The sequence below is a fragment of the Electrona antarctica genome (assembly GCF_951216825.1).
Source record: "Electrona antarctica genome assembly, chromosome: 5".
NCBI classification, from domain to species: domain Eukaryota; kingdom Metazoa; phylum Chordata; class Actinopteri; order Myctophiformes; family Myctophidae; genus Electrona; species Electrona antarctica.
In genome coordinates, this window is record NC_136810.1 from 55,554,930 (window position 1) to 55,565,250 (window position 10,321).

The 10,321-nt window shown below is 43.0% G+C and overlaps 1 protein-coding gene across 2 annotated transcripts; it reads left to right on the plus strand.

The window, feature by feature from the left end:
- The first annotated feature begins 412 nt into the window (after positions 1-412).
- LOC306923608 (uncharacterized protein) lies at positions 413-9,064 on the plus strand. Of its 2 annotated transcripts, XM_079501794.1 has the most exons (7): positions 413-601; positions 3,179-3,426; positions 3,525-3,626; positions 4,395-4,499; positions 6,191-6,249; positions 6,747-7,025; positions 8,786-9,064. In XM_079501794.1, exons 1-7 carry the CDS (start codon positions 537-539, stop codon positions 8,810-8,812), a joined length of 885 nt encoding a protein of 294 aa, XP_079357920.1. In that variant the 5' UTR covers positions 413-536; the 3' UTR covers positions 8,813-9,064. The 2 variants fall into 2 exon arrangements, with proteins under 2 accessions (XP_079357920.1, XP_079357921.1); XM_079501795.1 differs by lacking the exon at positions 3,525-3,626 and having other exon boundaries at positions 414-601.
- The last annotated feature ends 1,257 nt before the right edge of the window (positions 9,065-10,321 follow it).

Consider the following 10,321-nt stretch of genomic DNA (forward strand, 5'->3'; position numbering starts at 1 on the left):
TGGAACCAAATGGACCCGTTACGGGTCCATTTGGTTCCATTTGTACACTCTCAGAGTTACAGACTTTTGATTGATTGAAATATTTATTTCATTTTCATTTTCATTTATTTATATTTAACAGTTTGCGGAATTACAGTACATTTCAAGTACAAACTCAATACAAAGACTGTTAACTGTGAGTGGACGACCCAATGAAGCATTACACTTGTTTACAAGAGGGTCCACCTTGTTCAATTCATCAAAAACATTTAGAGACGTACAAATAGACACTTCTATAGAACCATATAGGGTCCATTTGGTTCCAAATTATCATTTAGCATGGGGACCCCCTGGAGCTCCCTCAAGTACCACTAAGGGGTCCCCGGTCCCCACTTTGGGAACCACTGGCATAGACTTCACGCGTAGGCTACACTCTATCGCTGTCAAGCGGAAGGAAAACAAGGGGGAAGTTAGAACTTTCAACTGAGTTAGTTAGTTCCCCGAACAAGCCCGAACACAACACAAGCCATAATGGAAGACGACATATGCTACAGTAAATGGTGACCCGGGGGAGCAGTGTTACAGACTCAGTTACAAATACAATTATAAGAAGCACAATTAAGTGAGTATCTATTCTATAGACGTTGACGTTCAGGGCGCAGCTATAGTGCTCTCTTTCACTCATGTCATGACATGCAGACTTTGCTCTGACTTCTGATCTATCGTGTGGGATTGTGACGTACTATGTACCTCCTGGTGGTTTTGCATAACTTGCTTTAGCCTATACAGTAAGTAAATGCTAATAAGGTAGTCAGATGTCGGTGTTCTCGGTTGTTTATGTAAGCATACATCTTTTTCTCTCTGTCTTTAGTAGCCCCAGTATGTTCCCTCAGCACGGAGCTACAGAATGAGCGTAGGGAGAGGGCACATATGGGGCTACGTCTTTAGACGCATTTGAAACTGTTGAGCTTTTTTTTTTAAATCCCTAATAATGCTTTTTTAACGTTTGTACACAGGCAATCATCATAACAATATCTAGCCTATATGGACGAAGTCTGATAACGTTTCTTGCAGAGATAAATACGCATGGACAGTGTTCCTTTTGACAACCTATGAAATACACCAAAGTGAAACCAATTGGCCTACACTATTATGTTGAAAGTGAAACCAATGACATAATGTAGACTTGACAGTCACAGTAGTATAGGCCGATCAATATAGGCTATTATTGTAATATATTGATATCTGACTCAGACTATAGGCCTATAAATAAGGCTATATAAGTATAAGACTTACTTACTTACTTATGTATGACTATATTTTTACATATCTTTTCCAGAGATTGTTTAGGGTTGTTGGTTTCAAGGATGTCACAGTTAGGCGGCTCCGGCCATTGCATTGGGTTGTATGCCTACAGTGTCATCATTCAAAATACTTCAAATGTGCACGTTTTGTAAGGTATTCATGCAATTCCATGTGTGAGGAGTCTATGAATTAATTTGTTCAATTCATTGAACAAACCAAAACCTTCATTTGCTGGAATCTAGGCCCTACAAGCACATTTTCTTTGTCAGAGAGCAACACCAGTTTTGACCATCCCCAAAAACCCAGAACAACATTATGTTTGCCGTACATACTGTACTTTGTATGCAAGAAACATTTCTCGACAGCAACAACTGATCATATTCCTTTTCGTATGTCAATTAATGTTGAACGGCTACCTGGTTTATCATGTGATGATGGGCACAACAACACTGTAAAGGTAGACTGGACGTTTTATACAGAAACACATTTAAATAATGTAGAAATATGCAAAGACGCTATTCTGTGCAAGGATGCTAACTGTAAAGAGGAGGAGCATAGGCGAGCCCTGTGTCTTATGTATGAATGTATAGTGGGTGCTCTGCATGAAAGCAGTAGACCATATCATAGTGGCAGCGGTGGCCGAACGGATAGCGCCGCGGTCTAGATACCGGAAGGTTCCCAGTTCGAATCAGCCGTCCGACACGTTAAAATTACCACCGCTGAAATGCCCTTGAACAAGGCATCAACCACTACGATGAAATGTGTTCTATGAGCAGGGCCTGGCTGGAAACAAGTTCTTGAGCTTAGCCCAGATACCCTGGGTAAATATAGATTTCATTTCATTTCATTTCATCACAAGCATAAAAAAAACCTGGTTGGAATGAGGTTGTAGCTAAGCATCATGCAGAAGCCCGGGAAGCTTATAAAACCTGGGACAGGGCAAGTAGACCTGGACAAGGGCAGGAGCTTGAGCACAAAAAGCTCACCCATGCCAGGTTTAAGTATGCTGTAATATTCATTCATAAAAATGAACAAACCATGAGGGCTGACTCCATGGCAAAGAAACTATTAAATAACGACGTTATTGACTTCTGGAAAGAAGTGAGACTTTTAAATCAAAGTAAAGCATCATTGCCATGCTCTGTAGATGGAACATCAGGGGCACAAAATATAGCTGAGGTATGGCGCAAGCACTATAGTAACCTTTTCAACTGTGTCCAAAGTGAACTGTATCAATCAGACAACGTCAAGAGTGATGACTCTATGGTTATTACAACACAGGTGTATAAAGCAATACATAATCTCTCTAATAATAAGGCTAGTGGCCTAGATGGCATTGCTGCTTAAATCTTAAATATGCCAGTGTAAAATTATCTCCTCCTTGGATTGTGTTTTACTGGTTTTATGACTCATGGTATACTTCCTCAGAAGCAGTTAAGATTACTCTATTTAGAGCTTACTGTACACCACTCTACACTGCCCACTTGTGGTCAAGCTACAAAAAAGGAAGTATTCAGTAACTTCAAGTAGCGTATAATGATGCCATGATAATTTTACTCAAAAAGCCTAGATGGTGCAGTGCAAGTGAAATGTTTGTGGCTGCAAGAGTCAATACTTTTCAAGCTGTTCTCTGGAACTTAATGCATAGATTCATGTGTCGCTTGGATGAGTCTGTGAATAGCATCATCGTCAGTATAAATAACCCTGTCAAAAGTTGTACTAGATACTCCTCTAGCCTTAGAAGACATTGGCTTAAAAGCCTTTATTTATAACTGTCACAAATGCCTGTCTAACATTTTTTTATTGTATTGTGTTTTGTATGTTTCTCTATGGACCCTGAGTCTGCAATAAAGGCATTCATTCATTCTCTCTTGGAAATCATGTGTCTTTACAGTTTGTGCGTCTCAGCCGGTCAAATGGAGAGCTGGGGAAATGGAGGGGCTGGTTTGGACAAGTCGATGGAGGAATCTGAGGAGTACAGGTTGCTCGAGGCCTACTGCGACAGGAGGAGACAACAGAGGTTTCGGATAATGCATGAAGGTCTGCAGGATCATGCTCGGTTCTCAGGAAAGCCCATGAGACATGGGCAACCCATTATCCAGATAGGGATGGGGATGGTTGGGAATACAAGTGGAGTTCCTGGTAGGTTATTTCAACAGAAAATGGGACACAATAATGTATTTAAGCGGTAAAAAAAATAAAGCACTATTTAAGTTTTATCTTTGAAATTATTTGCACAGCACCTGTGGACATCTTGGACCAAGGACATCTTGGACCAAGTTCAAAAAAACTGATGATGGCGGCCCGGACGGTTGCCAAGCCAGCCGGACGGTGTGCCGCAGGTTCGACTCCCAAGCCCGACGGCCTTTGCCGCGCGTCACTCCCCATCTCTCTCCCCCTTTCCTGTCCGTCTACTGTTCACTATCAATAAAAGGCATAAAAAGCCCCAAAAACGGGGCACGGTGGCACAGTCGGTAGTGCTGTCGCCTCACAGCTAGAAGGTCCTGGGTTCGATTCCCGCTCGGGACGCTGTAGGTGCTGGCGGCGTGTTTCCTCCTCCGCGCCATCAGTGCCCACACCCGAGGTGGGGTTGGCGAAGGGGCCTTTCTGTGTGGAGTTTGCATGTTCTCCCCGTGTCCCCTAGGGTAGGTACCCTCACAAAAAACATGCAGTAATCCTGGTCTCTAAGCTGCCTCCCCCTGGCCAGCCGGGGCACCTGATGGAGGGGAAAGGAACTGGTTGGAATAACGTGTTCCTTCCACGTGCTACGTCCAACCAGGGAAACTCCCCCCTGTCAGGTGTAAAAAAGCAACTTGGACACTCAGGCATGAAGGAAGCATGAGTTCAAGTCCGTTGCTCTCCCCATGTCCCCCATATATGGGGACTAGGTTGGCGGAGGGTGTGTAGAGCCCAGGATCACATTAGATAATTGACACAGGGGTGAAAAATGGGTTACAAAATCGTGGGATAAAAAAAATATAAAATAAAAAAAGCCCCAAAAACAGTGTGTGAACAACAACCTGTTGTGTTACTGTATATTTATCATGTACTGTACATTAATGTTGCAGCTGAAGGTTTGTTTCTGTGTATTTCTGTTTATACGTCTGTAGGCAGCACCCTCCCGGTTCACAGAATAACGGCACACCTGGTTCAGATTGCTGATAGTGCACTTCTTCATGAAGACGACGACCTGGAGTCAGATGGAACAGATGATGGTGGGTATCACTCGCATAGGGCAGTGTTTCCACCCGTTTCGACTGTTATCAATAGACAAGACCGCAGTGATCACTTAGGATCAGTACGATTGTTTTCAACGAGTATGGGCATGCTCTGCCGACTGATTAAAAAAAAACGAGGACCGCGAGGCGACATGTTTGCGGTTAAGTTTAGGGGAGGGTATGAGGAGGCTTGTCGTTTTCAGTAGGCAGTAGACCAAAACGACAGGATTAAGGTTGGCGAACATGCGTTAATATTAGGACCGCGCTGCGACATGCTTGCGGTTAAGTTTAGGGGAGGGTATGAGGAGGCTTGTCGTTTTCAGTAGGCTCCCAGCATGTCCAGTAGACCTGAGTAGACCGATAAGATCGGTTAACGTGTCATCAACGCCAATCGCAGCCAGTAGGCTCCAGACTACATGCAGTAGGTCCGATCGGCTAGATAAGATAAGTAACCTACTGGGAATTATCGGTTGATTTTCGGTCGAAACGGCTCGTGTTTCCCAACCTTTTTTGTCCCAGGGCACATTTTTCATAGCCAAATCTCGGGGCACACCTAGATATACGGTGTATATATATAGGCCTACATACGTGCGTGCGTGCGTGCGTGCGTGCGTGTGGTAAAACTTCTTTGATACCAAACCCATTCAACTTTTGATTTCACCTTTCCAGAGTAAAACTTCTTTGATACTCAACCCAATATACTTTTAAAAACACACATGACAGCACTCGAACTCGCATAGGTTCCCTATGCCATAGGGAACCACAACATTATGCAGTGACAGTGAAAATCCGGCTTTAGGATCAAAATCCTCCTGACTCACAGTTTGTAAGAATTAGCGCCACTTTCATCATTAGGTACAGGAAGTATAGGCTATAAACAAAGTCATCCTGGTGACCGTACTGACAAAACTGTCGCATTGACCCATTTCTACGTTGAAAATACATCATTTTTGTCCAATGACGAAAGAGTTGTGTAATACAATTATGCTTATTATTACGTGTAAACAAGTGCGTGACCCGCTATTATCTTTCAAGCTCTTTAGGGCAGAATTTTTGTTCTGTATCATTAATTCTAGAAAACCTGAGTAATCGATTTTACATTTTCACATTCGCTTTGTGGTATTGAGCGGTATAACTTAACCCATTCTGGGCGGGAACCCCTTTTGGTGTTCCAAGCATTATGTTACACTTTAGCTATTGAAAAATAGCAGATCTACAAGCTCATAGCGTGCTACGAGCTTGTAGGTCTGCTATTTTTGAAAAATCGTGAAAAATGTTTGAGAATGACAAAAAGGATTTAGGGATACCGTGTGTGCGTGTGTGTGCGTGCGTGCGCGCGTGCGTGCGTGCGCGTGCGTGTGCGTGCGTGTGTGCGTAAAATGTAGGCAGGCATAGTAGTCCGGCAGCCAGGGTTGTGGAGTGGGAAATTTGGTATATAGTCTTTTTTTATTGGCCTAAATATTGTCTTGTATAATAGCAAACGTATCCATCCACTAGAGGGAGCCTGAAGGCCAACATGAAAAGCTATGAGCCATGCAGTTCATAACTGCATGGCTCATAGCTTTTCATCGTGAATACACTAGATAGATTCTAGTGTATACTATGCACACCTGCGTTGCCTTGTTGAAGTTTAGACACCTGTGATATTGGATATTACAGTATGTGATTGCTGTGCATTTGTTCTGCAGATGTCGTTAAAGAACTTGTGGAGTTGCTTAAGAAACATGGAGATGAGCTGGATGAGAAGGTAGGGGTGTGTGTGTGTGTGTGTGTGTGTGGGTGGGTGGGTGGTGTGTGTGTGGCTGAAATCCCGTTAAGAGGGCACTTTTGGACAAAAATAGCTGATCTACAAGCTCTCAACACATCACACTGCGACGCGTTGAGAGCTTGTAGATCAGCTATTTTCGCAAAATGCTGCGTTCAAGTTCAGGAGACTGAATGCCGCCTTCTGGTATGGCATGGAAAGGAGCTGTGTGTGTGTGTGTGTGTATGTGTGTGTGCTTATCTGGCATACACACAAGGGCATGCCCACTCACATGCAGTGGGCGTGCTTGTGTGTGTGTGTGTGTGTGTAATTGTGTATGCAAAAAACCTCAAGATGGCAATGTGAACAACCACCACCTCTTTGTGTTAATTAAGGGATGGGCCATATGCTTCCCTACATGTCTTAACTGTCCCCTAACTGTCCATCCACATGCATTTCCTGTCACTGTCTGTACAATACTTCATGTCTCTTCATGGCAGATCAAGAAGGACAAGACTTTGCAGCAAAAGATCCAGAAGTCCCTCAGCTACGGCCTGTTTGAGAAGGTGACCACCGCCATCCTGGAGAGCCTGGTGGCCCCCAGGGGGGGCTGTGCCCCAGCCGCCGTGCCCTGCTACAAGCAGCAGATCGCCTGGGCCTGCGAGGTGACCCACAGGCTGTCGGCGGTGGACTGCATTCCCAGGAGGAGAGCGCTCGTCTTCGGGACACAGTACATCCAACAGCACCTCTCCGCCTGGGTCCAGCAGCAAGGAGGCTGGGTGAGCCTTGAGATCATCATGTCACATCAACTTGTTTTCGTATTCAGATCTTAAGTTTTTCATATGTCCGAGAAAACCCCCCCCCGAATACAACAGAGACCAACTTAACTAGGGGTGTGGTGTCTCTTCTGTAGTTCCAAGGCACACTTGAAAAAATGACATTTGAGGGAAAAGAGCATATACATTTCAGCTGTTTGTTACAGGCGTTTTTATAAGCTTTAATCCTTAATGACTGTTTTGACCAAAGATTCACTGGTGGTAGGTGATATTATACCATTACCATTACACTCCTCTGAAACAGGTTGATGACTACAAGTATTTGGGTTCATATATATCTTCTTCCCAAAAGGACTTTCAAACTAGGAAGGGTATGGCCTGGTCAGCCTACAATGACATGCATAAGATCTGGTCATCCCAGATGTTAAAAGTAAAAATATTTAGGACGACCGTTGAGCCGATTCTACTCTATGGCTCCGAGACATGGACACTTTCAAAGAAACTAGAGAAACGGTTGGATGGCACTTACACCCGCCTTCTAATGAGAGCGCAAAATCCTTCCCCGTGTTTCTTCACTAGTCCGATCCAGAAGAACACAGTTTGCCGGCCACTGCTACAGAGCTGACAATGAGGTTATATCTTCCCTTCTTCTCTGGAGTCCTGCCTCAAAGCAGACCAGAGGTAGAAAACTGTCGTTCCCTGATGTCATCGCTAGGGACACAGGCATCAGTAAGCAGGAACTGGGGATGGCAATGAAGGACCGGGAAGTCTGGCGTAATATTGTGAAATCCACGATTTCGACCGCGGTCGAAAAATGATGACCGTACAGGCCAGGGCATTAGATGAAATGATGGGGTTTCCCCGTGGGAGGTCGTCAAAAGGGGGATGAGTGTAGCAGAGTGGCTCAGAGCCTCTGCCTGATGGCCTCAACAGTCTAATATCTCCCCCGGTCCAGAGGGATATCCCTTTGGTCAAGTGGTTTCAGATGTTGGACTTTCACGCGGGAGACCCGAGTTTGAATCCCGGGCGTTACACATACGACAGGGTATTTCCTGCCACACCATATTATTCTCCTCACATCAGTAGTACAATTAAATGGGATTTAGGTTGAAAGTCATTGACGTTTCCCTTTAATTTAGTCACTCATTGAAAAGCAGATCTACAAGCTCACAACGCTTCACATTGTGACACAAGCTCTACTGTAGCCACTAGCTAGCCTTATTTTTTGTACAACTCCTTATAGGATCATTGCATACCTTGGAAGAATACATCACAATTTTGAAGTGATTCTTTAACCCATTTTGGGCGGGAACCCCTTTTGGTGTTAGCATTATGTTATGCTTTAGCTATTGAAAAATAGCAGATCTACAAGCTCATAGCGCGGCACCGAGTGCCGCGCTATGAACTTGTAGGTCTGCTATTTTTGAAAAATCGAAGAACGACTGACATAGAAACACAGCTTTTTCAGAAAACTGTCATTTTCAAACAGACATTTTTAGAATCTGATCTCAGGTCAAAATGGGTAAATACATTTCTTTCACATAAAAAAACCTACCTGTGTGTGTGTGTGTGTGTGTGTGTGTGTGTGTGTGTGTGTGTGTGTGTGTGTGTGTGTGTGTGTGTGTGTGTGTGTGTGTGTGTGTGTGTGTGTGTGTGTGTGTGTGTGTGTGTGTGTGTGTGTGTGTGTGTGTGTGTGTGTGTGTGTGTGTGTGTGTGCACCCCGATAAGACAATTCTGAATGTCATTTTCTGTGTCTCGTCTAGGATTCTGCGTTTGAAGATGTTGATTAAAACAGCTGGGCATTCCAGACATTCTGAAGAGGCTGAACATTATTCCAACAGACTCAAATGATGGTACTATAAAACATTTCAAAATGACTGCAATGTAATGTTTGAATGTAATGTAATGAATGTAATGAGCTGTTTTTAATGTGCACCATCTCCACAATAAGTTCAGGTCATGTCTGTGGCTTTCAGTTGCTTTCACAACCAGACTCAATTTGACTCACTTCACTTTGTGAGGTCGGAACACAGAATATTAAAGATGGAGTGCCACAATTTTATTTTTCCAGTCTGAGGTGACACACCCTGGAGTCGTTTTTAAGTGCAATGATGTATTCCCTTTGTATTTAGGGTTTCTTCCTGGAGGCTGAACCCTTGACAGTCAAACGGGCCAATGAAATAAACAGTAATATAGTGACATCACATTATCAGCCCCTCCCCAAACCCCTGCCCACATAAAACAACATTTTAACAAATACTGTACACTTTTTTGAAAAAAATATACCTCCTTATATAACAATAAGACCTGATCATGTTATAGGGTGGGAAACAATCACGGCACTCCATCTTTAAATAACATTAAAAAAAATGATAAACAGTTCTATAAATTATGTGCTCAAATAGGAGAAAACTGCTGCTCTATAGTATAATAAATGTATAGAAGACATTTAAAAGCGGAAGTCAATCTATGAGGGGTCTGATATTATGCATCGTTTAGGCCGCTTTAGGGCATCCAAAGCAATAAGCAATCACTGGGTGCCCCAGCAAAGTATGTGGATTCAGTAGTGTTATCACTATTTATATCTCTGTACATTATGTTCTTTCCCCTCTATTTTTTACATTTTTCTGTCATATGGACAATAGTATGGTTGTACTAATGACAATAAACAAAAAAAGCTGAAAATATCAGTGCGTTTGTTGCAAAAATGTGTTTTCTTTAACATTCTGGGCGGGAACCCCCTTTGGTGTTTTAAGCATTATGTTATGCTTTAGCTATTGGAAAATAGCAGATCTACAAGCTCATAGCGCGGCACCGAGTGCCGCGCTATGAACTTGTAGGTCTGCTATTTTTGAAAAATCGTGAAAATGTGCCTGAAACCTTTGAAATATATATTCTTTCAGAGTGAACGTTTTTAACTCAAATCTTCTGGGGCGGGTCCATGGAACAACATATTTTCAGATGGGGGTCAGGCGGCCAAATACAGATAATTCTGGGGGTTCTTGACATGAAAAAGGTTGAGTAACACTGACATAGAAACATAGGTTTTTCAGAAAACTTTTAGGATTTAGAAGACATTTTTTAAGAATCGTTCTCAGGTGTAAATGGGTTAAGAACAAAGTATATACATTTTGTTTAATGATTGCGTCACTTACAGTACACTGCATTTCCAACCCCTCCGACTAAAGCAGAGTGAACAGGATCACTACAGGAGTAATACCCAATTTAACTGAGACTCGCTTTTGGTTCTTTACCACTTTGTGAAGTAAAGTACCGATGATTTTATATACTAAAATATA

Bases quoted from the DNA above. Each gene is read 5' to 3' on its own strand.
- LOC306923608 (XM_079501794.1), top strand. From the start codon at position 537: ATGGTGACCCGGGGGAGCAGTGTTACAGACTCAGTTACAAATACAATT. The intron at 3,627-4,394 runs GTTCGACTCCCA...ATACGTCTGTAG, and splicing joins AGCCGGACGGTGTGCCGCAG to GCAGCACCCTCCCGGTTCAC. The intron at 4,500-6,190 runs GTGGGTATCACT...TTTGTTCTGCAG, and splicing joins GTCAGATGGAACAGATGATG to ATGTCGTTAAAGAACTTGTG.